This window comes from Trachinotus anak, unplaced genomic scaffold (assembly GCF_046630095.1).
Source record: "Trachinotus anak isolate AG129_WGS33_773 ecotype Australia unplaced genomic scaffold, CSIRO_AGI_Tana_v1 ptg000010l, whole genome shotgun sequence".
Taxonomy (NCBI): Eukaryota; Metazoa; Chordata; class Actinopteri; order Carangiformes; family Carangidae; genus Trachinotus; species Trachinotus anak.
This window is the reverse complement of record NW_027273861.1, coordinates 20,299,020-20,325,740: the sequence shown is the minus strand read 5'-3', so window position 1 is coordinate 20,325,740 and position 26,721 is coordinate 20,299,020. Positions and strand designations below refer to the sequence as shown.

General features: G+C 39.5%; 1 protein-coding gene across 2 annotated transcripts in view; it reads right to left on the bottom strand.

The window, feature by feature from the left end:
- kank3 (KN motif and ankyrin repeat domains 3) overlaps positions 1-21,653 on the bottom strand; it is a 33,551-nt gene extending 11,898 nt beyond the window's left edge. The window contains exons 1-3 of one of the 2 annotated variants that reach the window (XM_071486045.1): positions 21,570-21,653; positions 2,259-2,333; positions 250-338 (exon numbers count right to left, since the gene is read on the bottom strand). In XM_071486045.1, the coding sequence (XP_071342146.1) occupies positions 250-286 (37 nt within the window). In that variant the 5' untranslated portion in view covers positions 287-338; positions 2,259-2,333; positions 21,570-21,653. The remainder of the gene's footprint in view (positions 1-249; positions 339-2,258; positions 2,334-21,569) is intronic. The other variant, XM_071486046.1, reaches the window with a different exon arrangement.
- Between the last annotated feature and the right edge of the window lie 5,068 nt (positions 21,654-26,721).

Here is a 26,721-nt window from a genome sequence, read left to right as displayed (position 1 = left end):
GTGATCTGTGGTGTTTACAGTACAGCTGATGCCATCTGAACTGTCTCAAGGTGGTGAACTCCACAAACCTGATACTGGCAGTTAAGAATAGATTATTTAATTTATTACAACAGTAAAGTGAAAAATTACTTCACAATGCAACACTGAAACCTCATCACAATGATTACCAAAAATATTTACATGTTCACAGTGGCAAAAGAAATTGAGGTGGACATACAAAAACAATGGCATCTTCATGTAGTTTCTTACCAGGCAGCTTTGGGTTAACTTGCACCGACTGGGTCATTTTTCAGGACTGGGACCTTTCAGCACACACACAGCTTCAAATCAACACCTAGCTAAGGAAAACACACAGTAACATGAACACAATTGGATAAGTATGTAATTTCCATAACACTACACAGTAGTTTGGTGAAAACATTGCAGGAAGTCTATCAGTTGTTATTTTCTGACTGACAAGAAGTGTCACAATGAGTTTGGATTTTCTATCATCATTTTTCTGTTAGCATCAACATCATGTGCTCCATCAACTTGTTTTTTTAATAGGAGGCAGCTTTAACATAACAAACAACATAAAAAAACATGACTTTTAAACAACCCAAGTGGCCCCATGCTCTCACTTTAATGGCGGACATAGATGCGTCTTTATAGGTGTTGTAAACTTGCAACAAAGTACAGACAGGCCTGAAGAGGTTTATGTGTTTTCTTACGGCCTCGTAGCACATGTGACAGCCTGTGACTGAATTCAAAAGAGGGTGAAATTCCCTTCTTTCAGAGATAAAGAGGTTTTGTTTGCTTTTCCCTCTTCAGAGGTGTTGAAGGACATTGAGCCTGACATCATCCATACCTCTGTGTGTGTGTGTGTGTGTGTGTGTGTGTGTGTGTGTGTGTGTGTGTGTGTGTGTGTGTGTGTGTGTGTGTTCTGTAAACTTCTGCCACACAGCGAAGATAGCACTCGAGAAACACCTCAAAACAAAGTCAACGACAAAGAGCTGAACATTGTACAAAAACCTCAAGACTGCTGCTCCATTAACAACAGCATCACACCATCCAGCTGTACTGGAAAACCACAGGATTGTCCTCACCACAAGACCACTAAAACCCGACAAACACTGCTTCACTGGGAAATCAGTTATTTCCTCAAGGCATAATATCTATTTATTCAGATGTCCAAAATGCTAAAAAACTAAACTGGGGGGACGTGGCAGAGAAGCTCTAACAGAATGGAATAGATTGTAAAACATCTCTATGCAAAATATTACAAGTTATGAAGCGCTTTTCAAGTGTAAGTCAATGTGACAACTTTACAAATTAAAATGTGAAATTTACAGCTACAACAAGGAACTGATTTATAAAAATAAGATGTCAGTTTTTGGTTACCTTTAAGAGACAAACAATCCGCTCAAACTTTACAAATTAAAATTTAGGGCTTTTCTTTGTCAGTGTAGACACAGTAGCTATCACTGCACCTGGTTCTTCTCCTGTTTGATCCAAACAGGAAATATTAAATGCTTCCTGTGCAGCAGGAAAGAGCTACCAGTAAGCAAGTGTTCCTGACGGAATATGGAAAAGTTTGCCTGAAGTGAATACTTATTACATAACTGTTCAGCTAGTAGTTTGTCATCAAGAATCATAGGCACCAATTTGCTCTAAACAGTTGAATGACCCACCACCACACCCAATATAAACCTGCAAAACCCACAGCATGCATGATTTGGAAAAGTCAAATTCATTCATTTCAGCAGCGTAGGAATTGAGCAGGTGGTAAGTGCTAGATTGGATCAGATGGGCTCTCTGTGAGTGGTGGTTAAAGTTAGGGGCTGGGGACTGACGGTGAAACAACCACCGCAGCTTAGTCTCAACAGCTGATCTAACCTAGCAGAAACCTGGAGTTTTCTGTCATATCAACGTAAATTTGGCCCTGACTGCATGCACCCCCACGTGGGTGCTCGGCATTCTTCGATTTCGGCACTTATGTCAAGAATGCTAACAGAAAAAAGTCTCTTCTACTTCATTAATATTTAAATACATGCACTAAAATCTAATCAAATAATCTACTACATATGGGGAACCTGTGGTGTAAGAAGGAGGTTTCTACTCTGCTTTGCTTTTGAGTTATTGTGTTTACAAAAATGCGCCACACACAACATAATGACAACATAAGTGACAGACTATTACAATTACAAAAAATAATAATAAAGCTGAAAAAGCCAAACAAAGCAGTCTTGAAGTTGAAGGGTGTCAAAGTTGAAGTGTACCTCTCTCAGCCGCTCAGTGAACAGTTCATGCAGCTGGAGTTCAGGCTGGTTGCCTCCACCCTGCTCCACACAGCCCTGTGAGGGAGAGAGACAGAGATCATCATACCAGTCCGAAAACACAATGCCTTCACAACATACACACACACACACACACATACACACCACATTATTTGGTAAAAAATAAGAACTTAAGGAAAACTTAAGTAAATAATCATAAATCCAAATGCTTCCATACAGAGAATGAGAGGTCACTAAATGGTTTGAATAAGAAAATGATGAGAATCACATGATATCTCCTCCACAGTCACCAGATCTCAACCCAGTTAAACACGTTAGACGGCGCTCTTCACCGCCACCATCAAAACACTAACTGACAGAATATCTGTTCATGGCTCCAGCAGAGTGTCACACACTTCTTTGTCAAGGAGCCCTGAAGCTGTACTGGAGACCTGTGGTGGTAAATATGTATGTAAATTTGTCACCTATGTGTAGAGCGAATTTGAAGTTTATTAAGAAGCCTTTTGTGTTATTTGATTTGCACCTTTGATCTTACAGCTTTAGTCTTGCCAGCTCAAGCACAACAGACGATCTTTTCAGTAAATCTGTAATCGATCATTCAGCATTTCTTTCATCAGTCTTTATGGAAAAATGAAGCATGTTCCTGATGTGGGGGATAAATCTGCATCCACTTCAGAAGTTGTTATTAGAAACTGAAATCTACATGACTTTAACAAAGTTAGAAAAATGATTGCTTTGCGAGCACAGAAAAAAAACGACAGCTGCTGCAGTGCAGGTACTCAAATCATTGTAGCTTAGTGAGCTTAAACTCGCCAACGCTCTCTTCTCCTCTACCTGCGAACATCTGGGGCTTCTGTTAAAACTGCTAAAAAGCAAATACTGAATAAACAACAATATGAAGCGAGCCACATGACAAGGTGTTGGGAAAGGCTCTGGATTTTTGCAATTTATGTTACAAGCGTCGGAGGGATTTTGAATGAGCCAGGATCTGCCAGCTGAGGGAGCACGTATGGAAAAGCCCTGACAACAGGACACGAGTGTAAACTGTGACAGGGTGAACACCCACCTGCACCACCACACACGCCACTATCACAGGTGTGTGGGTTTCCAAAGAAAATGACCGGACAAATCTCAGTTTCTACTTAAAGATCGTGCAACACAATCACGGTCTGTGTTTGAAATGTGAAAACATACACCCTCAGACAAACCTGCACCCCCCCCCACATACACACACACAAAACCTCAGATACATGCAATCATTCATTTTCTTTCAAACACACACAGATGTGGTTTCCAGCAGCCTCAGGCACATTCCTACAGTAACACATGCTGCTGCAACACGCTGGTCGTCCTTCCGACTGACTGACTACTGATAACCCATAAACACACACACACACACACACACACACACACACACACCTGACACACACAGATCATCTGTCAGCTCAGACTGCAGCCAACAGACGCTTCATTGTCAAAGAAAAGACCACAAACATCCAGATAAACAGAGGACTGATCAGTGCTTATTATATTATGGGCTATTACAGACAATGGATTAATTAAAATATGCAATGGGAAGAAAACATGAAGAATCCTCACGACCTAAAGAAATGTGTCCTCTCTGTATCTTATCAGTCGCTGGCTGCTCTGTTTCTGCTCAGTGGGTCTGACAGCTGCTGCTCTCAGGTCAGACCACAGTGAACATGATGCTGCAGAGTCCCAACCACTCACACTCTAGTTTCACAAATGCCAAAAGGTTTTTTAAATATGTGACCTCACCTCAGTCCAAACCAGAGAGAAGTAGTTTACTGTACTGAGAGTTTATGTACTGGTTTTGTTTAGGATTAAAAAACAAGCTAACCAGAGGGTATAAACATGCCACATGATTCACTGGTAGTTTGTTTATTGGGGAGTTTTAGTAACATGTAATCCTGCCGGGTTGGATAATTTAAAGAGTTGAAACAAGTCTGACTCAAGTTTCTGTAACTTTACCTCCTTATCAGTCCTATAACAACAGTTAGCAACAATCACTCTGATGTTTCTGCCAAAATCCAGTTGAAGTTTGTGTCAAAACTTTGCAATTTCTTTCTTCCTCAAAGCTGGAAGGAGACCCACAGTATAATATCCAAAGTGTCTTGTTTGAAGCACAGCTCTGGATATGGTTCCATTAGAGCAGAGCTATGGTTTGTATCAGTGACAACAAAGTATGTGTCTTTAAACATAAAACAAAGAGCACTTGTGTTCCTGGGCCAGTTTTGGTGTGACATCATCATTCCTGGTGCACAAAAACACAGGGCGGCATGTTTTCCACGCATCAACAAATATGACTGTGCGTAGGCATCTGCTCAGGCAGTTTTACCGAGATCAGATCGTGTAACAAGTATGAAACCATACTCATACTACTTCCAGGTTTTAAGGCCTTTTCCAATGCAAGAATTGAACAACCCATAACTTTTCACAGGTTCACAAGTCTGTAGTAAAACAATAGGAAAGGTCCAAAATGGTTATTTGGAACAGGTTTTGCTTGATGAAATCATTCATACATTGGTGTAAAAACGCATTTAAAAGTTTATCTGAAGCTTAGATGAGATTTCAGCAGGCTGAGTTATCTTCCACAGTTACAACCTTTTAACTACAGGTTCCCTCTTTTTGTCACCATCCTTCCACTGCGGCTGAACGGGGTAAAATTTTACTCTAAAAAGCCCGTTTCTTTTGACTTGAGTAACTCAGACGCACTGAAGCGTCATGTTCACTTCAGATAAACTTTAGAATACATTTTAACCCAAAACAAGGACTTGGGAAGGGATCTCTTCATGGTCAGTATGAAAACCAGGAATAATTACACCAAGCAAAACCTGTCCCAATGTTGAAGTGGGCGACTGACTATTGTAGGCCTTAAGCCCATTGACACAGGTTCAGCTTTTGTTTCCGTCGTTGTCCATTTTCCTGCCGTCTCTGCAACAAGATTTTGGCACTGCTCCTAAAAGTAAGCAACACGATGGCAGCTGCAAGAGGCACAGGGAGTGGAACTGCAGCGTTTCACAAGAAGTCATTTATAAAATGCTGAGAAGTATTTACTTCTGCAGAGCATTATTCAGAAAACTGAATAACACTGTGTTGCAGAGTTAATTAGATTGCTAAACCGACGGTAATTAAAAGCACAATCCCACCACTCAGCTCTGCTTCTCCTGCCACCATCTTCCTTCTCTCAGTTGTTTCATTCTTAATGTTCTTCACATTCACTTTTTCCTTTCCCCTGATCAGTTCCCCTCCAGATCTCATCTTGTCTCTACTGTGCTCTCCTCACATGACTCTCATTTCTCCTCTCACCCACCACCAACACACACACACACACACACACACACACCCTCAGCTCCTCTCAAGTGTTGCTGTTTTTCTCTCTGATTTGATGACAGGCACCAAATTACAGACTGCAGTGAGAAGCTGCATTCCTTCTCTCTACACCCCAAGTCCTGACCAGCTGAGAGTCTCTCTCTCTCTCTCTCTCTCTCTCTCTCTCTCTACTGAGTGCCAAGACTCAATGACATTCACACAAGCCAAAAGCAAAATTATAGTACCCATAAACACATTCACAAGTGTGCACACACACCCACACACACTGTGACAAAAACACACGAGTAAAAACTTGTAAAATATGCATTAACGCAAACATATAGGCGCATATATTCATACAAGCACAAAAATGCAGATGAGTCCACACACACACACACACACATACTTCTTCTATCTTTGTGAGGACACTCATTGACATAATGCATTCCCTAGACCCTGACCCTAACCTTAACCATCACACCTGAGTGCCTAACCCTAACCGTGACCCTGACCTTAACCTAAACCTAATTCTAACCATAACTCTAAAACCAAGTCTTAACCCTCAACATGTGGTTTGAAGGTGTCTCAAAAAGTGAGGACCAGCCAAAATGTCCTCACTTTCCCAAAATGTCCTCACTCTGTTAGTAAAATACTTTTTTTGGTCCTTACTATGTAGCAAGTACACACACACACACACAGTCACATGATCTCACAGTCAGACAAAGACGATGTTTACAGCCACAAACTTCAGTGAACTGATTTTGGGCGTACCATTTTGATTGAGTAAACATCGAACTGGGTTCTATTGTGAACAGATGAACTGTCACCGTTCTTCAGATTGACTCAACAGCTGTAGACGTCTGTGTATCCATGGCAACAAACCGAGTTCACATGACATTCTTGATTCAGCTTTAATGCAACATGACTGTCGTAACTGCAGCGGCTCACACCCAACACCACGGTCACATTTCAGTACATTACAAGCACCTCACAGGGACTGCGGTCGCACAATAGTCCTCAAGTTCTGCCGATATTGTCAAACACCAAAAGCAGAAAATATGGTGGAACTAAAATGCAACTATGATGACCACATATCATAGTTTATCCCTTATGATCCAAAACAGCTCCATGTGGATTTTCATTGGTTTAAGCGTAATTCCAGTGTTATTTTATACTAGTGTAGTCGTGCAATGCTGTAAGGAAACAGTGACAGACTCATCCTGTTGCTTTTTCTATTTGTGGTTGTGTGACTCTTATGTTTGAGTTGGATGAATGAAAACGAGACCGAAAACTCCACGAAGCTACTAATGAATAAAATTTGATTTTTCTCGCTCACTACCTTTGATTTCTCATTCACCCTTTAGTTCTCACAACCGCCCTCTTGTTCATGAACCTTTGGAAAGTACTACACACAGAGCACATGATATCATACATGAACCTAATTTAGTCCTTGATTTCCAGTTCAAACAGGTGTTTAGTGCCTGGAAATTTTCATAGTTCCCTGGGAAAGTTCAGAAAGTGCAGCAGAATCACCCCATTGGTGAGTACATTATAATAATAATTATTATTATTATTATTAGAAATTATGGTCAAAATTATAAAAATAAGGCTCATATTGTAGTGAACCAGAATGATCCTTAATAGGTTTCATTAGTGTATTCTAACTGCTTTAGTAATGAGATACAGATTTAGGATCAACACACACATTTATTTCTATAAAGATAACTTAGATGGATTAGTACTTCAGTGACTCAAAGTGTCTCCTACAAATATCATATACAGAACAATTTGTTATTGATACGGTTTTTCCCTTTGGGTTCAGTAGGAACATGTGACGAGCACTGTGTCGCTCCAGAGCAGACTCATGGATGTGCTATTAATGAAAAGGAGAACATTGGGACGTCCTGCGCTCAGTCCACTTCATGGAGGAGGAAATGTTGTGCTGGTTTGAGGCTCGGGGCCATGTTTTTAAACGGTGACCTCATCCCCAACGCCACCCTTTTCCCGAGGAGGGAAGCCAGAGAGAGAGACAGGGAGAGAGACAGAGAGAGACACAATCTGACTGACAGGGAGGGGAGGGAGTGAAAGCCAACATCCTCTCTCACTGACAGCAACTTTCACTATCTGACTGCTTTACATGAGAAAAACCCCATTCAGAAATCTGGACACACACAGACACACAGAAACGACATACAAACCACAAACACAGGCCTCTTCTCGTGTGTGCATACCATACACACATACAGACGTGGATTATCATACTTGTGAGGACCTTCACTGTTTTATTTCCCAGGCATCTCACCAACTTTTACCGTCATTCTTATTTTAATCTTTTAAATCTTATTGGACAGTCAGTCAATGCAATTTTGACAATAGATATGACTGCTTTCTGTCTTATGAGTCACATTTTTAGATTCAGCATGACTTAACCTTGATATCTTGAATAATTGTGAATAATCATCCAAAAATCTGCAGAATTAAAACATCTGTGTAGGTTCTCAGTCATCCAGGTCACGGTAGGCTGAAGTCCAGTTGCCTTCGACTTTAGCACTTAAGACCACAGAATAAAGACATTCCTTATAACGCCAGAACTTCAAGTTTTCTTCACTATCAAAGGAATTCAGTGATTACTATCAGTACATCAACTGGTACATTGCAGTCAGGACCTGCTCGTGGCTAATTCAGCATATCTTTAATGTCTTTAATGAAATCTACTCAACAAGTGGATCAATAACTAAAAAAAGTTAAGTCGTAGCCCTAAGCAATTTACTGATGATAACCATGTTCAATTTCTATAATAGTGAAGTTATTTGTTCCCAATAAATTAGAGACAAAAAACTGACTGAAGGGCCATTTAGTAGCTATTGCTGCTTTTGATCATATCACGTGAAGGCTGGATCCAAAAGAAAATAAGAACAGTGTGTGGGTCAGCTAGCAGCTGTCTGCAGATCTCAGTGCAGATGACTTAGAGAGCAGACTTCCCGTTTCTGTCCTGTCTGTGCTCAAAGTGATTATTAACCTGGATGTCTGTACTGGCACTGACAGTCCGTGTCTATCTGTATGGGACAGTATTTTTTTTAAATGCTTGACAACCTTGTAAGTGGTGCAGCTTTTTTTTTTTTTTTATTATTATTCTTGCTCAACTGTTTTGCACATGTAGACCTAAAAATATAAATGTATCATGTTTTAGTCATTTCACATTTGTCAGAGAAAATAAATCTTTGGTCCACAGTTTTACAACCAAGAGATGTGTTTACAATTTTAGTCCATAATGTGAACTTTAAACAAGTTTGCATCAATCAATCAATCAAACTTTATATGTACAGCACTTTTCATACAGGTTAGTGCAGTTCAAAGTGCTTCACAGATGACTTGACAAATAGTGTGTCAAGGAAACAAACATGCTGCTCACTTGTTGAAGGTAAAAGAAATTTAAATCCCAGCATCAATTCTGAGAGGCGCTTTAAGCAACACTGGTGCAAGTGAATCAACAAGAATCGAACGGAAAAGAAAAATAGATTCTGGACTTTGTGAGTCAAAATCAAATCAGCGTCAATGTCCTAACTCAAGTTGAGATTGCTTTCGATTTCCAAGGTCAAGAATGAAGTTTGGATCGCAGCTTTTCAGCCAACATTTAACACTGAATACGATTTACTGACAACTATATACTGATTAAGATCATGTGGTGTTCTCAAAAAGGCCAATTTTGACCATATTTCCAAGGTCAAGAATGAACTTTGAACCTCAACTTATATATTGCTTTCTGGAACAAGAAACATCATCTCAAAGCAAACATCCATTTTCACAACATTTAACCCAGTTCATCTTGAACCTAAGGCCAACTCATAATCCTCAACTTAATCGTCTGCAGAGGCGAGGAAAAGATTTCTTCCATGTCATTATCCTCATGAGGACATTCAGGCCCAACAGACACACAAAAAAATAATACAAGAACACACACACACAAACACACACACACACACACACACACACAGGAGGGCCTCACTGCTGCTGGGATAAATCTGCAGTTTCCTGAAGGGAAACCCACTACTCCCCCAATAAATCCCCCTCATCAACACACACACACACACACACACACATAAACCCTCCATGCCCCTGTGGGAGACCTCCCATTGTCTCCCAGAAGGAAGCACGGGGGTGGGGGGAGGGGGGGGTGTCCTGCCAGGAAACCCATCGGGCCGTCCTGAAAGCTGCTTCCTGAAGGCAGCAGGAAAACACCGGAGAGAAGACAAGCGAAAACTGAGAGCTGAACAAATACGACCAGTGTGACACAAACACACACGCAGACACAGACACACACTGCAGCCAACAACAGCGCTGAGGCCGACATCACATGATGCATCACACGGAGGTTAGATAACGTGTTATCACTTTTGGCGAGGACTCGAGTGTTTGTGTGCGCTGAAGCTCACACACACACACACACACACACACAGCAACACTCTCGATACACGGGGCTCCGCCACCGGACGCCATCTACTGCTTCCAGTACCTCCATCATAAATCATACACGGACGTCACACTGCTCGCATCTACTGTGTCCCACTGTATAGACGCTGCGTAGCCTGTACAAACAATCGATTTTTTTTTTTCCGATCACAGTCAGTAACTTCAAACATCACATGCGTCCTGCCTCCCCTCCCTCTTCCTTCCAGATTCTCCAGCAAACACAATCAACCACATTCAGCCTCCACAATGAGGCATTATGCCTCTTTGGTAGCGACTCTGTTTTTGAAAAGTTTTGTGAGGCCTCGTTGTTAACCCCCGCCACCATCACTCACCCCCCCCCACCCCCAGCCCTGTCACAAAATGTCAGAAAGTGAATTGAATCAAGTCGCTGGGAAAGTACAACACATGGAGAGTTTCAAGATGAAGAGGCAGCGTCTGGTGGCAGAGCATGGGACAGATGCAGACATCCAGTGACAACTATTACAGAAAAATCCTACTCTCGTCCACCATTCCTCTCAGATCTCCTGTCTGTCATATTAAGCACATGTTTGGTGATGAAATACTTTGGGTGAACCCACTTGCCTTCAACCTGTTCCATCTCTTTTCTACGTTTCCCAAAAACCCCCTAAATGCACCCCTGACAATCAGCAAGTCGTCGTCACTCGTCAGAAGGTGAATTAATTCATTTTGAAGTTTCACATCCAACATACTTTATATTTCCCAGTCTTCAACAACAATGAGCAGATTTACATGCACAGTAGGCTCCTGGCTCTGAGTCTCATCTTTTTTTGATCATATGACATGAAACCAACTGTGGATGAAGGACTCAGGTCTTTAACTACTTTAACTACTTAAAGTAGCAAAAGTAAAAGTACTTATTATGCAGAATGACCCATTTTAGACCAATGTTTTGTATCATAACGCTGGATTATAACTATTGATGCTTTAATTCGTTCATCACGTCAATGTTGCAGCTGGTGGAGCTCATTTGCATTATATTATATGCTGCTGGCTAGCCTGTGGATATCCCTAATTTCTTAGCTTAATAATACATCAGAATTTATTTGTTGGTTATATTTTAGATTACAAAGCTGAATCTGCGAAGCAATTATAATTATCAAATAAATGTAGTGAAGTAAGAGGTATTATCTTTCCCTTTGAAATGTAGTGGAGTAGAAGTAGAAAGCAGCAGAAGATGGAAATATTCCAGGGGACAATGCCTCCATTTTATTCTAGTAGTACAGTACATGAACAAATGTACTTATTTCCAACCACTGTGCGGGCTTTTTAGCCCCTTGTCCACATGATCATAACAGTATTAGTGATGATCTGCATGCAGGTGCGTCCTTGATTACTGAACAGCCACCTCCTCAGCCACTAGTTTCTCTACCAACTCAGTGATCTCAACAGTTGAGAATGAACCCACTTTGGTTTCTGGCTGTTTGAACTCTGTTGAATTTAGCTTCTCCGTCTGATCTCAGGTAATGGAAAACATGAGCAACAAATCAGTTCATTATCTACATTACTGCAGTAGTGATTGCTTCTATCAGAGCACTCAAGCTAGCATTCCATAGCTTTCTTGGGAAAAGGGCTTATCCAGGTTTCTGAACACATGTACAAAACATTTATGTAATCCTCCAAAAACCCAAACACGTGTGAATGTAATTGCACATAATGACGGTTTCCACTTTGTTTGAGTCAAGTACATCTCTAGTCTACAAAACTAAATCATCGGTCTATTAAAATACATTTTATTTATTAACAACAACTCTCAACAGTTATAGATATGCAGAAGACATAATACAGCAATGACAGGATCTCAGTTTGGGTTACCTGAAGTTCTTTAAATGCATATCCCATACTGTGCACATTCCATCTTTTCCTCACTCATAAACCAAGGTACTCGAAATTCATTACTTGAGGCACCAACATGCTCCCAACCAGAAGCAGTCACACCACTATTTTCTGGCAGATTATCACAGACTCGGAGTTGGAGATGCTGACCCTCACTGCAACTCCTTCACACTTCACAGTTCTGCTTGCTCCAGTATACACAGCAGAACTTACTGTGCAAAGCTTTTAGGCACTTTACATAGGTTATTATGCATCACATGGTACCGACAGGGAGGTGTCTGATGGTCCCAAATTCATGCTGCAGCCAGAATGAAACAGACAGGCAGAGTCATACAGAACTATCTTCAGACCAAGGAGTCAAGCTGAATGTGCTTACTTAGTATAAAAAGTATTTTTGCATGAATTGAAGGATGAAGCGAGCCAGAAACAACAATTTGCATTTGTTGGGAAAATTGCTCCTTGGTCTTTCGTCCAGTAGATTCAAACATGGAAAACCACAGAGCTAAAGACCTGACTGCACATGAATGAATTCTTGAGAAAGCAACATGATATGTTTCTTTCTGGAAATAATGATGTTGGCACCAGTTTGCAGCCTAGAAAGCTTCAAACTGCACACAGTTTGTATCCCAGCAGCAGCATCCAGTCAGCTGAGACTGAGGCAGCGCTGGGCCTGCTGGCTGACTGCCCCCCCCCCTGCCTGGAGCAAAGCAGAGCTCACAAATCGAGTTTTCTCCCAATCAGCCAGTTTCCTGCTCTGATGTCACGTTGCATTTTGCAGCAAACACACCTTGTTTTCTCTCTGTGGCGAGACACAAACTCTCCAGGTTTGTTCCCCCGGCACGACAAACTTTAGTAGATGTTTGTATTTGGCTCAAATATCATGTTTTTCTCTCAGCTGAATTTTCCATCACAACTGCAAAAATGAATCTCTCTCTTTTCTCTCATTTCTCATTTCTCTAATCACATCAGCTCAGTGTTTTTTCTGGACAAGCAAATAACAAAAATAAACCAGCTCAAGACATCTGAATGTTTCTTTAAGTTGACCTAGATACCTGGTCTGCAGATTTGTGTTTAAGACGAGACTGTGACCCATTTGTCTGCTTCACAACAGTAGCAACTGGAGCCTCCAGATGTTTGATTCTCATAACTACAGAACAAGACCAGATGTCAGCCTCTGCTGTTTCTCTGCCCAGAAACAACTAAAATATGTGTCTGTTATCATGTCATTTCCTTCACTGGTGGACATTATACCAGTTCAGCATCTCGTTGATGAAGAGGGTTGGGGTAATGACAAGGCAGAGGATGTACGTCGCTCTTTGAAAAGCTTTGAAACGCCTCCCAAAGCGCCTGAGAAACACACCTTCATCACCATGGAGCTGCTCCCGAGGAAAATACATGTTTGTGGGCTCTAATTCAGTTTTCCATAATGTGGTGATTCAGTTAGCGTCTCAGATTCAGGCTGGTATTTACTCCTGCAGTCTCAGTGAGATGCAGCCAGATGTCTGCCATGCATTACGAAACTTAATTGAACATCGATGCCCTGCAGTCGACTCCAAGACAATTCACCGGTAATTTTGCCCAAATTGCAAAGGAGACTCTTTTCATAAAGTTTGGCTTTTCCTCAGTTCTACTTCTGTCGCCTTGACTGTAACATTATTTACTGACTTTGTTTTGTCCCTACAGTTTATTATCCAACTGTTTCACCTCCTTGTTTTTGCAGTTTCATGTAAGTTGCTCAATATTTTGGGAGTAAGGCATCCTTTCTACAGACATGACTACCTCATCAATGGTTAATAAATGTCAAATGAATGCTTCACACATCAGTTATAAGCAATTAATAAGAACAACTCTTAGGATGCCTGGTTATGTAAAATCCCTTTGGTTGGCACCTTTCCTCATTAGCATGACCTCTGACCTGGAAACAGCAGCAGGGCATATAGGCCACAATTAATTTTAGAGCTGGAACTAACGATTACTTTCATTATCAACTAATCTTCCGATTAGTTTTGTCCATAATTTCCAACAGCGCAATGTAACCTCTTCCAAAGTCTTGTTTTGTCCAACCAACAGGACTAAATTCTAAAAAATATTAATATTCAGTTTAGTATCATGTACAACGAAGAAACATAACAAATCCTCACATTTGTGAAACTGGAACCAGCAAATCATTTTTCGTTAAAAAATGAGTAAAACAACTGCTTGATTATCAAAAATTAATTGCCAAAACAAAGTTTTCAAAACAAGATTTTCAGCTGCAGACTTAATAGACCACTGCCCTCCGTTAATGACGTTTTACCACTTATACCTGCAGATGACTCACTAACTTCTAACTTGTACTTCTGGCATACAGTATGTAAAATGACCCTGTATTAAAACCTGTACTCTTTTATTAATTACTTAAAATTATAACTGGCCAAAAGTTGTTCTTACTAGTGGTTTAAAACTGATGTCTAAAGTAGTCGCAAAAGAGTTAGTAACTACAGTAAAGCCATTAGTTCTAGTCTAAACTCTTTATATAAAAAGTGCCAAAAATATACTTTTATAATCATAATATATAACAATAATATATATTTTTTAAAATGCTTTACAAAATGACCGATATACATAAAGTAAAATATGAAGTAAGAGTATGGAAAACAAGACACATGAGATCAAAAGGTGACAGAACAGGAAAGGGGGAGAAGGAGAAGTAGAACGGGATATAAAAGACTGTTTTCAGCTGCAGTGTGAACTGAACATGGCAGTGTTGCAGCCGCGTTCTGCCTTCTTCTATGACTTCATAGGGCAGAGGTGCTTTTCCACAGGCATCTCAGTGCTAAACACAACATTTGTTCCATTATGAGCCGGTGAACAGAGGTGATCTCTGTGCTGCGATGGATTTGGGAAACCGGGTTCCTGTTTAGAGTTTGAAACTGGAGTTCAAGACCTCGCTCTGACTTTGCCCTCAGAAGACGTTTCTCAGGCATCGGATTCAAAAGCAGTAACGGCGTGGACCATTTCAAGACGGAGACAGAAAAAGTCTGAATACAACCACAAAACTTTCATTGTTTGATCCAAAAATGTGGCATCGCAGTGACATGCAGTTAAGCATTTCCAAAAGCAGTCGTGGTTTGGTTCTTTCAGAGAGAAGCGGTCAGTTTAGGCAGAGCAGGAATCTGATCTTTTCGGTGCTCAAGCCACAAGAGTCAAAACCAGTCTGCCACTTTCACCATTTTAACAGTCAAAACGCCTTTTAAGGTCAGCTATTACAGACTATAAATAAAAGGTGAGTTACTTGCCAAAGTATCTGGGAGAGTAAAATTCACCAGATGCTGCCAAACTCTAGCAGTATTTGGTTATTTCGGTGTTTTCCCACCGTGATGTTGGTGCACACAGTTTGATTAGTGTCTCTTTCCCAAAGCCCTGTCAGTACTTGAGTTAACGTGGGTATTTTTAGCACCCTGCTTTTCATTTAGTCTTTCTCAGGCAGGGGAGATACCAGAAGGGGGAGCGTCTGATGGGACCACAGTGGTAGACCTCACTGACGGTCACATAAATTCATATAATTTTGTTTCATGAGAAGCATAACCAATTGTTCATAAGCAAAACATTGATACTGTAGTTTATTTTGAGTCCCATATACACCATCCTGTTGCCATAAATAATTTCAAGACCGATTGATTTGTTGACAATAAAAAAATTATAATATTATAATAAATATTGGCAGCCTTATCCTTTAATAAACTTAAACTTAAATAAATTCTTCACGAAACTATTCATTAAACAGTGTGTCCTAGGGTTGGCACAGTAGTCCGTGTCACCAGTGTTTCAGTGTTAGACAGTGTTACACAGAGTTACACGGAGTTACACAGAGTTACACACCAATTACATAACTTGTCCACCAGCCTCTCCATCTTTTTTTCATTTTCTTTTAAGGACTTAAAACCTGACCTTTGGTTCAGTTTTGCATTTCAGCAGTAGCACCCAAGTTCATCAAATAAAAAAGTTATCAATACTTAGTCGTTATAACACAAACTAAAAGTGTCTGCTCCATGCAGCTCGCACAGGAGAGTCTCATCACAGAGAGGCAGAGTTATGGCTGAGGGGTAGTGAAAAGGAAAAGTACCTATTCGGCAATATTTTGGATTTTAACCAGCGCCCAAAAGGGAACTTGATGACATTAAATGAGCCAATCTGCAGACCTGGTCTGATGAAGGTGGCAGCACCTGGAGGAAACACTTCTAATCTATTACTGAGATACTGAGTCAACTCGTGTCTTTCTTTGTAAAATGTCCAGTGAAATTAGTAAAAACGATGTTGTCACATATACCCAGGGGAAATTTTCCACAGTGTCTAATGCATCACTAATGTATCCTCATCCTCACCGTTTGAGATAAGCAGACCAGAGCCTGAGGCAAAAACTGGCTCTAAATGCATTCAGAGAGACAACCTGCAGCTAATTTTCTTTTTCCATAACAGCAATCAGAAAGTCAAACAACAGAACACAAAGGCAGCCTGTTATCTTGAGATCACAACTTAATACTCCAAAACAGTTTTCTTCTGATCACCCTAATCTCATTATCCTGAAATAAATAACTATTATTCTGAGATACTTATATCTATTCTAAAAAGGTCATTACAAGCTGTACCAGACTATTTTAACTATTTTTTCTCAAGATCACAACTTAAACATCTGTTGACTTTTTCATGATAACTGAGTTTTAGTGAAATCCAATGTGACTGCCGAGTCTGTCCGAGTCTAAAAGCTGGACAGAATTATATAATGTCGAACGGAAAGATCACAAGTGATTGAATTTATTCAAAAGCCAAGAGGAATGTGCCAATGATGTAAACAAGCGAGCATGGACAGACAACCAAATTCCACATGATTAAGTTAAGCTGGAGTTCTGCATAAATATGAATCTGTCAGCTTGAAAGGACTTAAAACTCTCTGAAATCTCCAGATAACAAACTCAATCAGGGGAAGAATTGAATATAAGCTCCAAAAATTGTTTTAAAGTAATTAACTCATGATCCTGCGATAATTGGAGCAAATAAAATTATGAGCAACAGAGTCGGTCTTGAGTCCTGTAAAGGTCAAAGGGTCCACCAACTTCAGGAAGAAGTTACAGCACAACCACACGACCATGTCCTCACCCATAACTGCCTTTGATCCACTATTAAATATCTGTGTAATTCCTAGTATGACAATCTGCAGTGTACAGCTGTCCTGTATTGTCTGTGTACTTCCTGTCAAGCTTGTAGCCAACTCCAAAGCCATTGTTTTACCTGAATTGTACATGGTCTACACAAGTGTTTTTCTACCTTGTAAAAACTAGGACTGCATGTGGAAAACTCTCTGCCACCTCTCAAACACATGGAACTGAACCTCTGAAGAGCGTCTCCTCCTTTCAGGAGCAATCTGGGAAGCCACTCCAATCAGGGAATCTGCCGTGAAGCAGAAAGTGGCAATTTCCATTTTCAAAGCCTGGATGCCTGCTAATTATGATGAAAGCCTCCTGCTATCAGGTTTCACGCAGGCCTGACACTTAAAACTAATTGTTGCCTCTGAAAAAGAAATGCTTGAAGTTTAAAAAGGTAAACAAACCACTGTGACCCTCATAAAGCAGAGAATGAATATGTTTAAACCTTTGAAAAGCTGTCCGGGAATTAATGTTGTGATTGCAATCAGAGGATATCAGCTTAGTGCTTTTATAATAAATAAAATACAGTTTGGCCTCAAGATTACTCCTTGAACTAATAAACAAACAGCTCTGACTTTAAGTGGAAGTGTTCAAGCTGCATTCAGAGACTTCTTCACTGATCTACTTTTGCTCTCCTCTACCACTGTCGGACAAACAAGCAACAGTTTTTCTTTTCTCACAAAAATATAAAATCACTGCAGCAGAACCAGAGACATCTTTTTTTTTAATTCCACGCCTTCTTCTTCTTTGTCCAAACCTGGTGCTTACAATAGATGCCACAGCGCAACTCGACCTCTGACAGTTCAGTTGGAGATTTGAGTGTGTTATTCTGCTCAATGTTGGCAGAATGGGAAGAACATTATTCACATTAGCCTCTGTTGTGTCTTTGTAGCTGTTCTATAGTATGTGAAACGAGATACAAACAAACCATGTACAGCTCCCATAAAAATAAGCTAAATCAATTGTAGTAGTGTTAATTTTTTTTTGATGTAACTGCCAGCTACTGACATGTCTGTAGCTCTTTTCTGTAGCGGGAGATATCGTCAGTGTCAGAAACTCCTGATATCTCAGACTCAGAATTGGGATGCAGACAGTGTAAGTGAACTTTCATTTTCGAACTTGTGGCCTTCAGACGCTGCCAACACTGCAGTTTATCAGACTCTGTGTAGCTTTTGTTTTTCACATGGTATTCTCCAAGACCTCTAAACAAACTTTCATGTGTAAAAATCTCTGGACTTTCCCTTTAACTCAACCAATTTTACTGCAAAGCTACTTAAAAAAATGAAATGTAAAAGAGTCCAGTAAGGTTATACTAGTAAAATTTCAAAGCACCAAAACTTTCAAAGTTGCCTGTCAAAAGAAGGCAGTTTTATTTTTTAATGTATTTAACTCTAGGCCCAACACAAGCGACCCTTTTACTTTGTTTGCTGCATCATGTCACCACAGTGTGTTGGGTAACTCACAATCTCGAGGTGCTAAAATTAAAACCACTTGTAATATCTCTAAAAATACAACAGCATGTATTTCATTAAGCAGCAGGACTCATGAGCATGAGGACAGAGCCAAATTTAATTCAGCTGTAATTTAATGAACTGTCCTCAATCTGTCCCAAGGTGTAAACAAGGTGGGAATGCATGAATCGGGGGACGCGTATGACAGAAAAAGTAACTAGCAGCACTAATACTCCTCTAAAAGTTGCAGAGAGGAATTGTTCAGAGTATCAGAGCATTACACTGACCTAAACTTACAGAGCATCTATTTATAAGGTGACTGCAGTAAGTCAAGCCCCAGGGTCCTGTTGCAGGAAGACGGTTTACCCTGAGGGAGCCCCACAAAGTTGTTAAGAGCTTAACACAAATTTAAAGTGATGATGTTAGCGTGAAGTTCTGTTCATCACCTGCGTTACTCATCTTATCACTGTACAGTAGATTGTTGTGTGTTCACCTATTAAAGAGATATTTGGTATTTCTTCTTTGTCTTAGTTTTTTTTTTTTTTTTTTGCACCATCATGTTTCTACAGCAGCCCAGAATGGACAAACCAAACCCTAGTTCTACAGAGGGCCTTTCATGTTTTTACCTGAAGCCCACCATATAGGGAAAGGGAGGGGTGAAGGAAGGGGTGTTCAGTTGGTTGCAATCTGCAACCTCATCACTATATTCCACTAAATCCCTTCAAGAAACAACCTCCATGGCTAAATCAGCACAAGTTACACAAAAAGAGTACCACATCCTAACATTTACTCATAAACATTCATTTATTTATTTTTTATCCAATAAGTTAATTCCATATTTTTCTCAAACCAGTTAATAAATTCTCCTCTTTCTCTACAGCGACTATCAAATAATTGAATCTCTCTTTTCTCAAAGCCTGTCCTAAACCCGGATGTATGAATACCTCCGACATGAAGGAACAGCGTTTCTGCTCAAAGTTTCTTCAGGATGCTCCTCACCCTGACTATAAACGAGACTCCAGACACCCTGCAAAGGTGAATCACTTTGATCACTATCTGCAATCGAATTGTTTCAGTCACTACCCAGAGTTCTTGACCAGGGGTGAGGACTGGATCAGTAGGTTGAGAACTTCAGTCCGGTACAACACCTCCATCACTGCCGGTGCCACTACGACCTTCATCTCACACTCCATCTTATTCTCAGTCATAAACAAGACCCCACGGTACTTATAATTCAGTACTTGAGGCGGGAACTACAGTACTGTGCAAAAGATTTAGGCACTTTACACGTTTAGATTCTTATCCATCACACAGCACCAATGGGGAGGCGTCTGATTGGTCCACTCCCGAAGAAGTGCCGCTGCTCAGAGGGTGCATTATAACCTCTTGTATTGTAAACAATAGCAATAGCAAAACTTACAAATAGCTCCTTAGTGTTTATTTAGCGTTTCATGTTTATGGAAAATAAACTACGGTCAAGGTTGGGAAACTACACACTTGTTTAAGGTTAGGGAAAGATCCCAGTTGCAGTTAAAAAAAAGACTGTAAACTGTACTGAACTCTAACTGTACTTCCTGCATTGGCACTGGATGCACCAGCTCACAGCAGATGATATATCTGCTTATAAGCCTGATATTTTTAAATCAGCAGTCTCTGTTCCAGCCCCACAACCAACAAGCTGGCGTCAGATCCTCTAACACCGTCAAACCCTGTCAATCTGTCATGTTAAATGTATTCCAGGAGCCTCTACTTGAGGTCCCGATTTCCTGCATTTCTCAGAACCACCCCTCGGGAAAGGGAGTAAACTTATTTTAATCAGATATTTCTACCTCTTCTACAGCGGATTTTGCTGATTATTACATTTCTTTTTTGTACTTGTATCAAAGCCTGGTAAGTATTGTGTACGTTTTGAATCACCGAATCATTTTCTCATAGCAGACTTCACTGCAGCTTATGGATATATCTGGACGTGACCTTTGCTGCAGGTCACAGTCCATCGGACACCTCTGGTGAGACCAGTGTCAGTCTGACTGACTCAAAATCTGAACATCCACAGATGAAAAAGTCTGCTCTAGAAAACTGAGGACCCCGAAATGATGCACAATGTAATAACAGACATGAGAATAGCTAGGGGGAGGGAGGGGAGGGTGTCAACACTTCTGACAATAGAGTTTGGGGGGATTTCCGTCCCATGTTCTGTAAAAGCCTCACCCACAACAGTATCTGAGAAAAAAAGATTTCTTCTGTCTATATCTGCTCTAGATCTGCTGGCAAGCAAACAAGCTTTATTAATGAGGCACTTTTCTAAACAGAAGCTAGAAACAGAAGTGCTATACAAGGAAAAGGAAAGATGGAAAGAGGGAGAGACAAGAAACCGAACTGGCTGAATTAAGTGTACAAGGAGCAACAACCACAAAAGCACAATACTTTATCTATATCTGATGAGAAGATTAAATCTGAGATTAGAGATAACACTACATGTTTCTATCACACTGAAAACACCGGTTTTAAGATTGTCAGGTGAGATTTTAAGCATACAGAGAGAGTTTTTATCTTATACTATAATATCTTAGACCATAATAATTATTTAATATGTCAAATAGGGTTGGAAAAATCCCTAAAGATGCACAAAGAAGCAGATATAGTAATTATGGACAGTCACTTATTAACTGTAAAAATAGAAACTATAAGATTATTAGATTATGAAAACAGACAGTAATTAAAAGACAACAAACTGAATGACCTGGAAATATTCCAGTTACATTTCACTTCTGAGCATCAGCTTTTCTGCAGCCAAAGGTTGTTTTTTTTGTGTTTCTTACAGGCAATAACATGAGTTGTGATCAATACTTTAATCTAATACACTTTAAGGCACCTCCTAACTAAAACACACGTAGCGCAAGTCGTTTGTTAAGAAAGTCGATCAGTCAGGCAATAATTAGCTTATCGGTGCGTATCGGTATTGCGTGTGTTAATCGATCCCTCGGGCTGTCTCCTCTTACCTTCTGGCTTGTCCTCGTCCAGTCACACTGGGACTTGTCATGACTTTCAGAGAAGGTAGGAAAAGTTTGGGAGGAGAGGAAAAAACACTCCTACCCCACTGACTGAACCTCCAGTGTTAAGATGCGTAAAAATCAAAGCGTGTTTCCGGTTTTGAATTTCAAAATAAAACTGCCACGTTGACCTGACCTGTAATGTATAAACATAATTTTCTTCTTTCTCTTAACTTTCTGTTAATAACTGAGCTACGTATGTGATGTGTGATAGCAGTGAGACGTCTCTTTCTGTTTCAGTTCGCTTCTATTAATTTATTGATTTTGGTATCTGATACTGTAAAGTGGATTTAAGTAGTTTGAACAATGGATGTTGATACTGCTTAATTTTCTTCACTGCACATCTGTTATTTAAAAAATAAAAATCATCAATGCCATCCTCGTATAAAATTCAGTTTCATATCACAAACTATTTAACAATGTTGTAACTTTATATTGCACACAAAGTATATTTTTAAATATATGCAGCATAGAATATGTGAAGTAGATCTCCTCTGCACCAAGGGGTTTATATTACATGCATCATCATCTGTTTTTGGTTGTTTTTTGTCTATTAAGCAGCATTGTTAATTGGTGTGAGAAGGTGTGACAACAAGAAGCAGCCATGAAGTAAATTTTTATACTGAAGATAAATTGTTACCTGGAAGTACAAAACACTAGACAGTAATACAAGTGGGCACAAACTGTAAGTTTGAATAATAAACATTATTTCCGTTTTGTTTACACCCTGACAGGCTACATTTTAGTATCTTTCATTTGCCACGCTGTATGCTTTTATTTTGAAGGCAGAATTATGCCTTTTCCGGTCATTTCCTGTCTAACTTTGTTGTATTTGACACAGCTGTCTAGACCGTCGCTAATTAAAGCTTGAAGCAACCAATGACGGACAGCTGAATCCTCCAATGAGGAACGAGATAGGGAGCCGCTGGGTGGTGACGACAGAGGGGCGGGGCTTTCATTAGTTTGGTCAAATGGCGCCAAAGTTATGTTTATCTTTTTTTTTTTTTTATTTATCGTTTGCATCCACCCTAACATTATATATAATTCTTCCTGGAGTTATGTGAGAATAATCCACTGACTTCACCCATTTATCTGATTTTATAATTCCTGTTTGCTCTTGTTTTTTTTTTTACCACAAAGTCTAAATATTTAATAATAGTCTGATGATTCTTCTGTTCATATCAAAGTCAGCCAGCACTCAAACCATTCCTGATGGCCTGTTAGTCACAGTCACAGTATGAAAGTATAAAATATGTGAAGTAGTAGTAGTACCAAATATTACATGCATGTCCCAGAGTGTCCCTGTCATTGTTTTGTGTCTGTCTTTGGTTGTTCTTTTGTCTATTAAGCTGCATTAATTGATGCGAGGAGGTGTGACAACAAGAAGCAGTCATGAAGTTAAAATTAAATTGTTACCTGGAAGTAAAAAAAAAAAAAAAAAAAAAAAAAGACTTAGGCTACGTGGAACAACAATTTATAGTTTAAGTGAATGTTTTAAGCAAAAATACCAAAAATTCACTGTTATGAGATTCTAAAATCTGAACTTTTGGTGGTTTTCCCAGTAAATCCATCATCTTTCCCCGGGCAGAGACAAAGCTGAACTTATTGGAAATAAACAGCTGAAGCATTTGGTAATAAAGCTTCATAAACTGCATTATCTGGTATCCAGCAGCTGAGGGCGCTGTTGTGTGAAAGATTGGGAACTGTCAGAGGATTTTTGTACCTGGCACCAAACAAAAATACAAAAACTGTTGGCAGGTTTCTACTAAATGACTTGTTGATATAGGATTTTTTTTTATTATTCCTGCAGAAACACCCCCTAAATGTTGGAGGCACAAAATTTACTGTATTGTAGGTGTTTGGTGTCATTATGTGATGAGTGCCGGCTGAAAGTTCATACATGTAACATGAGAAGCTGTTATTACTGGGCCTAATCATGCATATAAACTCAGTGTCTATATGTAGGGTGTCAAATAAAGTTTCAGTTTAATTTGTCTGTCTTGCTTTCCCACCCCTGCACTTTCCCTTTACATCAGTCATAAACATTTTTATTTTTTTTTGCCATGTCTTTAGAATTAAATTGCCATCCCCAATTCAAATCTGATTTATAAACAAAAGCTAAACAATAATTGTTTCCCTGCAGCTGTGAAATCTTATTTTCCAGCATCTGTTTTGCATCTGTTGCCCTGGGAAACAACATAAATGGCCAGAGAAACATTTTTTTTAGTTTTAGTTTCCACTGCCTAGAGCTGAGTCAGTTTCATTTTGCAGGCGTTTAATAAGGCATGTATTCAGCTGATGTCCTCTAGCTTCTTAAACGGTAACTATATTAACATTTCTTTATATAAAACTATTCACAAGCTCTCTGTGTGTTTTATTTTGTCTGCGGGATGAGGCTGAAAGAGCAGTATTGCAAAAACAAAACAAAGATAGAAAAGAAAAAATTGTCCTCAATTTACATTTTCTTCCGTTTGAAGAAAATCATCAACTTTTTAGAAGCATTTGAAAGTAAACATGGTGGTCAAATGAATCATCAAATTCATTCTTGATCTTGTACATAGTAATGTCACAAAAACCATCTTAACTCAGGGTCCAATTGATAGCCTTTTCCTGAGTTTTCACTCACAGTTCATGGTCTTCTTCATAGTGTTCCTTGGTGAAGGGAATTTCTTCAATGCCACTGACGTTAGATGCCAAAGACCATCTTTGAGCGGTTATATTAGAGTTTTTATCACATGCAAAATCCCCTTGCTGGCTCATGAGATGTAATTGAAAGTTCAGGAAAAAATTAGCAAGTGGACCTTGAGTTGAGTTTTTTTTTATTATTATTGTTTCAACAGTATCTATAATCTTCCAGTTAATCTAGTTTGACTTTTTCACTGCCACTAAAGTAAGATGTCTTAAACTCTGTGTTGGGCCTCCATGGATTTTTACAGCTTATCATTAAATAAAATATGCAAAATAAAAACCCTGCAGGACTCTAGCAGCTTCCTTAATAAGGAAAATCTAAGAACTGACAACCACATAATTTCTTTAAGTCTGAGTAACATGAGTAGGAGTATGAATAGTACACACGCACACTCCATTGTGTTTTATGTGTGCAGGCTTTTACTCTGCAGAGTCGTCGGGCAGGAAGCCCCGGCTTTCCGCTGACCAGAGAGAACAATGCAGGGACTGGCAGGTCGTTGTGACCCAGTAAATAAATGATTTAGTGACGAGACACTGTGAAAACACTACACACTACCAACAGGCCCAGGAAAGGAACAATGATGGCTTCGACAGTTTAAACCTCTCTGGGGTCAAACCATCCCGCCCTTCTGAAACAGATATTTATCATATCTAAATATGTGGCTGCTCTGTCATCACAGAACCTGGCTTTGTGGAAGAATCGTCATTCACTAAAAAAATTCCACTGAGGAACCATGAAATAATGAAAGTAGTCAAATATTTCCATAGAGCAAACTCAAATGTGAAAAGACTTTAAAAAGATGCTCAGTAGTCGTGTAACTGTCAACAGTTCATCTGCATTCGCAATCAATGGATCAAACCATCAAACAGATGTGTTGATCAGGTGATGAAGATCAGGTAGGATGACCTCAGCTCATGAGCGTATTGTACCCTGCACCAAACAGCAGACAAATACAGTTAACAACTAGATATTTTATTTCATTTTGATACTAAGGTGCATTTTATTTATTTATTTATTATTCCTCTGTAGTGATAGAATTCTTACTATTTTACTTAAGTAAATTATGAAGTGTACTCATTTCTTTGCTCCTGTATGACTGCTGGTGTCAGGTAGTAGCTGAAGATAACCCTTAGCTTTAATGTCAGGTTGTTTTCCTCCCACTGAAAGTCCTACAACAACCCCGACGAACGTGCGGCAGTTTGAATGAAAGGAGTTTTCTGATGAACCGTACAGATGGTGGGAGTTCGAGTTAGTTGGAGACAATGAGACATTTTATGGCTTCTTCTTCCTCCCGGACTACGAGACCTCCGCTCCTAGATCAGACACAAGAGACACACCCTCATCCTCCCAAACTCTGTTCACTGATGAGCATTTTGTTGCTCTCAGCTAATTCTTTCTGAAACTAGAGGATTTTAAAAACCTCTTAAATTACAAAAATGTGTGCAAGAAATACATAGACAGTACTGAGTAGATCATTGCTGTTTATCAAGAGCAACTTACTGCTCTAAGTATATAAAAAGTGAAGTGATACGTAAGAAAAATTTCCTCTGCTTAGAGTTTCACTTATTTCTGTTTCTGTTGGCTATTCAAAGAAACAGAAATGTCCAGCAAAGAGCTAATTCATCACTGTACTGAATAATGAAACTAGCATTTGCTTGAGTTGCTGTGAGAATATAGGCTAGAAAGTGAGTTCAACAATCCTATCATTGCTGGCAAATAAAACAGTAAACATTTCCACCTTTCACTCCTTCACATATATTGAGGTTGTAAAATTATTGTTCTTTAACGGTATCATAGCAAGACATACATACTAATGAACTGTTGGTGAATATAAGACCTATTACACCCTGTCTCATTTTGTCGCAGTGTAAACTGTATTATAGCAACAAATGCTTTCCACAAATGCACAAAGGGAGCTGAACACCGGTTCATCTTCGCAGAGAAAAAGGGGCAGCTGCCACGATTGTAAACTGGTGTTGTTGCTTCCAGTTTGAGTCATCAATGTTTTTTATTTAACAGTCAATCAAAGACTAAGCCAGGAAATTATCATTCTGCCTGCTGGTTGATATGTTTGACCAGAAAAATCTCTTAACTGTTACGTCTTTCTAAATACCAATCTCTGATAAGACGCCATTATATTATAAGCTTTACTTATGGCTGGTAAATAGTTTTCTAGTGCTTTGCAGATCACATCTAAGACAATAATAACGTCAACCTTTGGGTTGCCAGGTTATTGTGGAAAATCATCCTCCAGCACTTTAAATGTTTAAAGTTTAAAGTTATAATGTTAGTCATTAACAAAGAGTAATGGGTTTCTCCATTTGTGGCAAACATAATGCTCAACACTGACAGGGATCCTCTTGTTTCATAATGAGTACTTTTACTTTAGATATTTTAACACCATTTTAATGA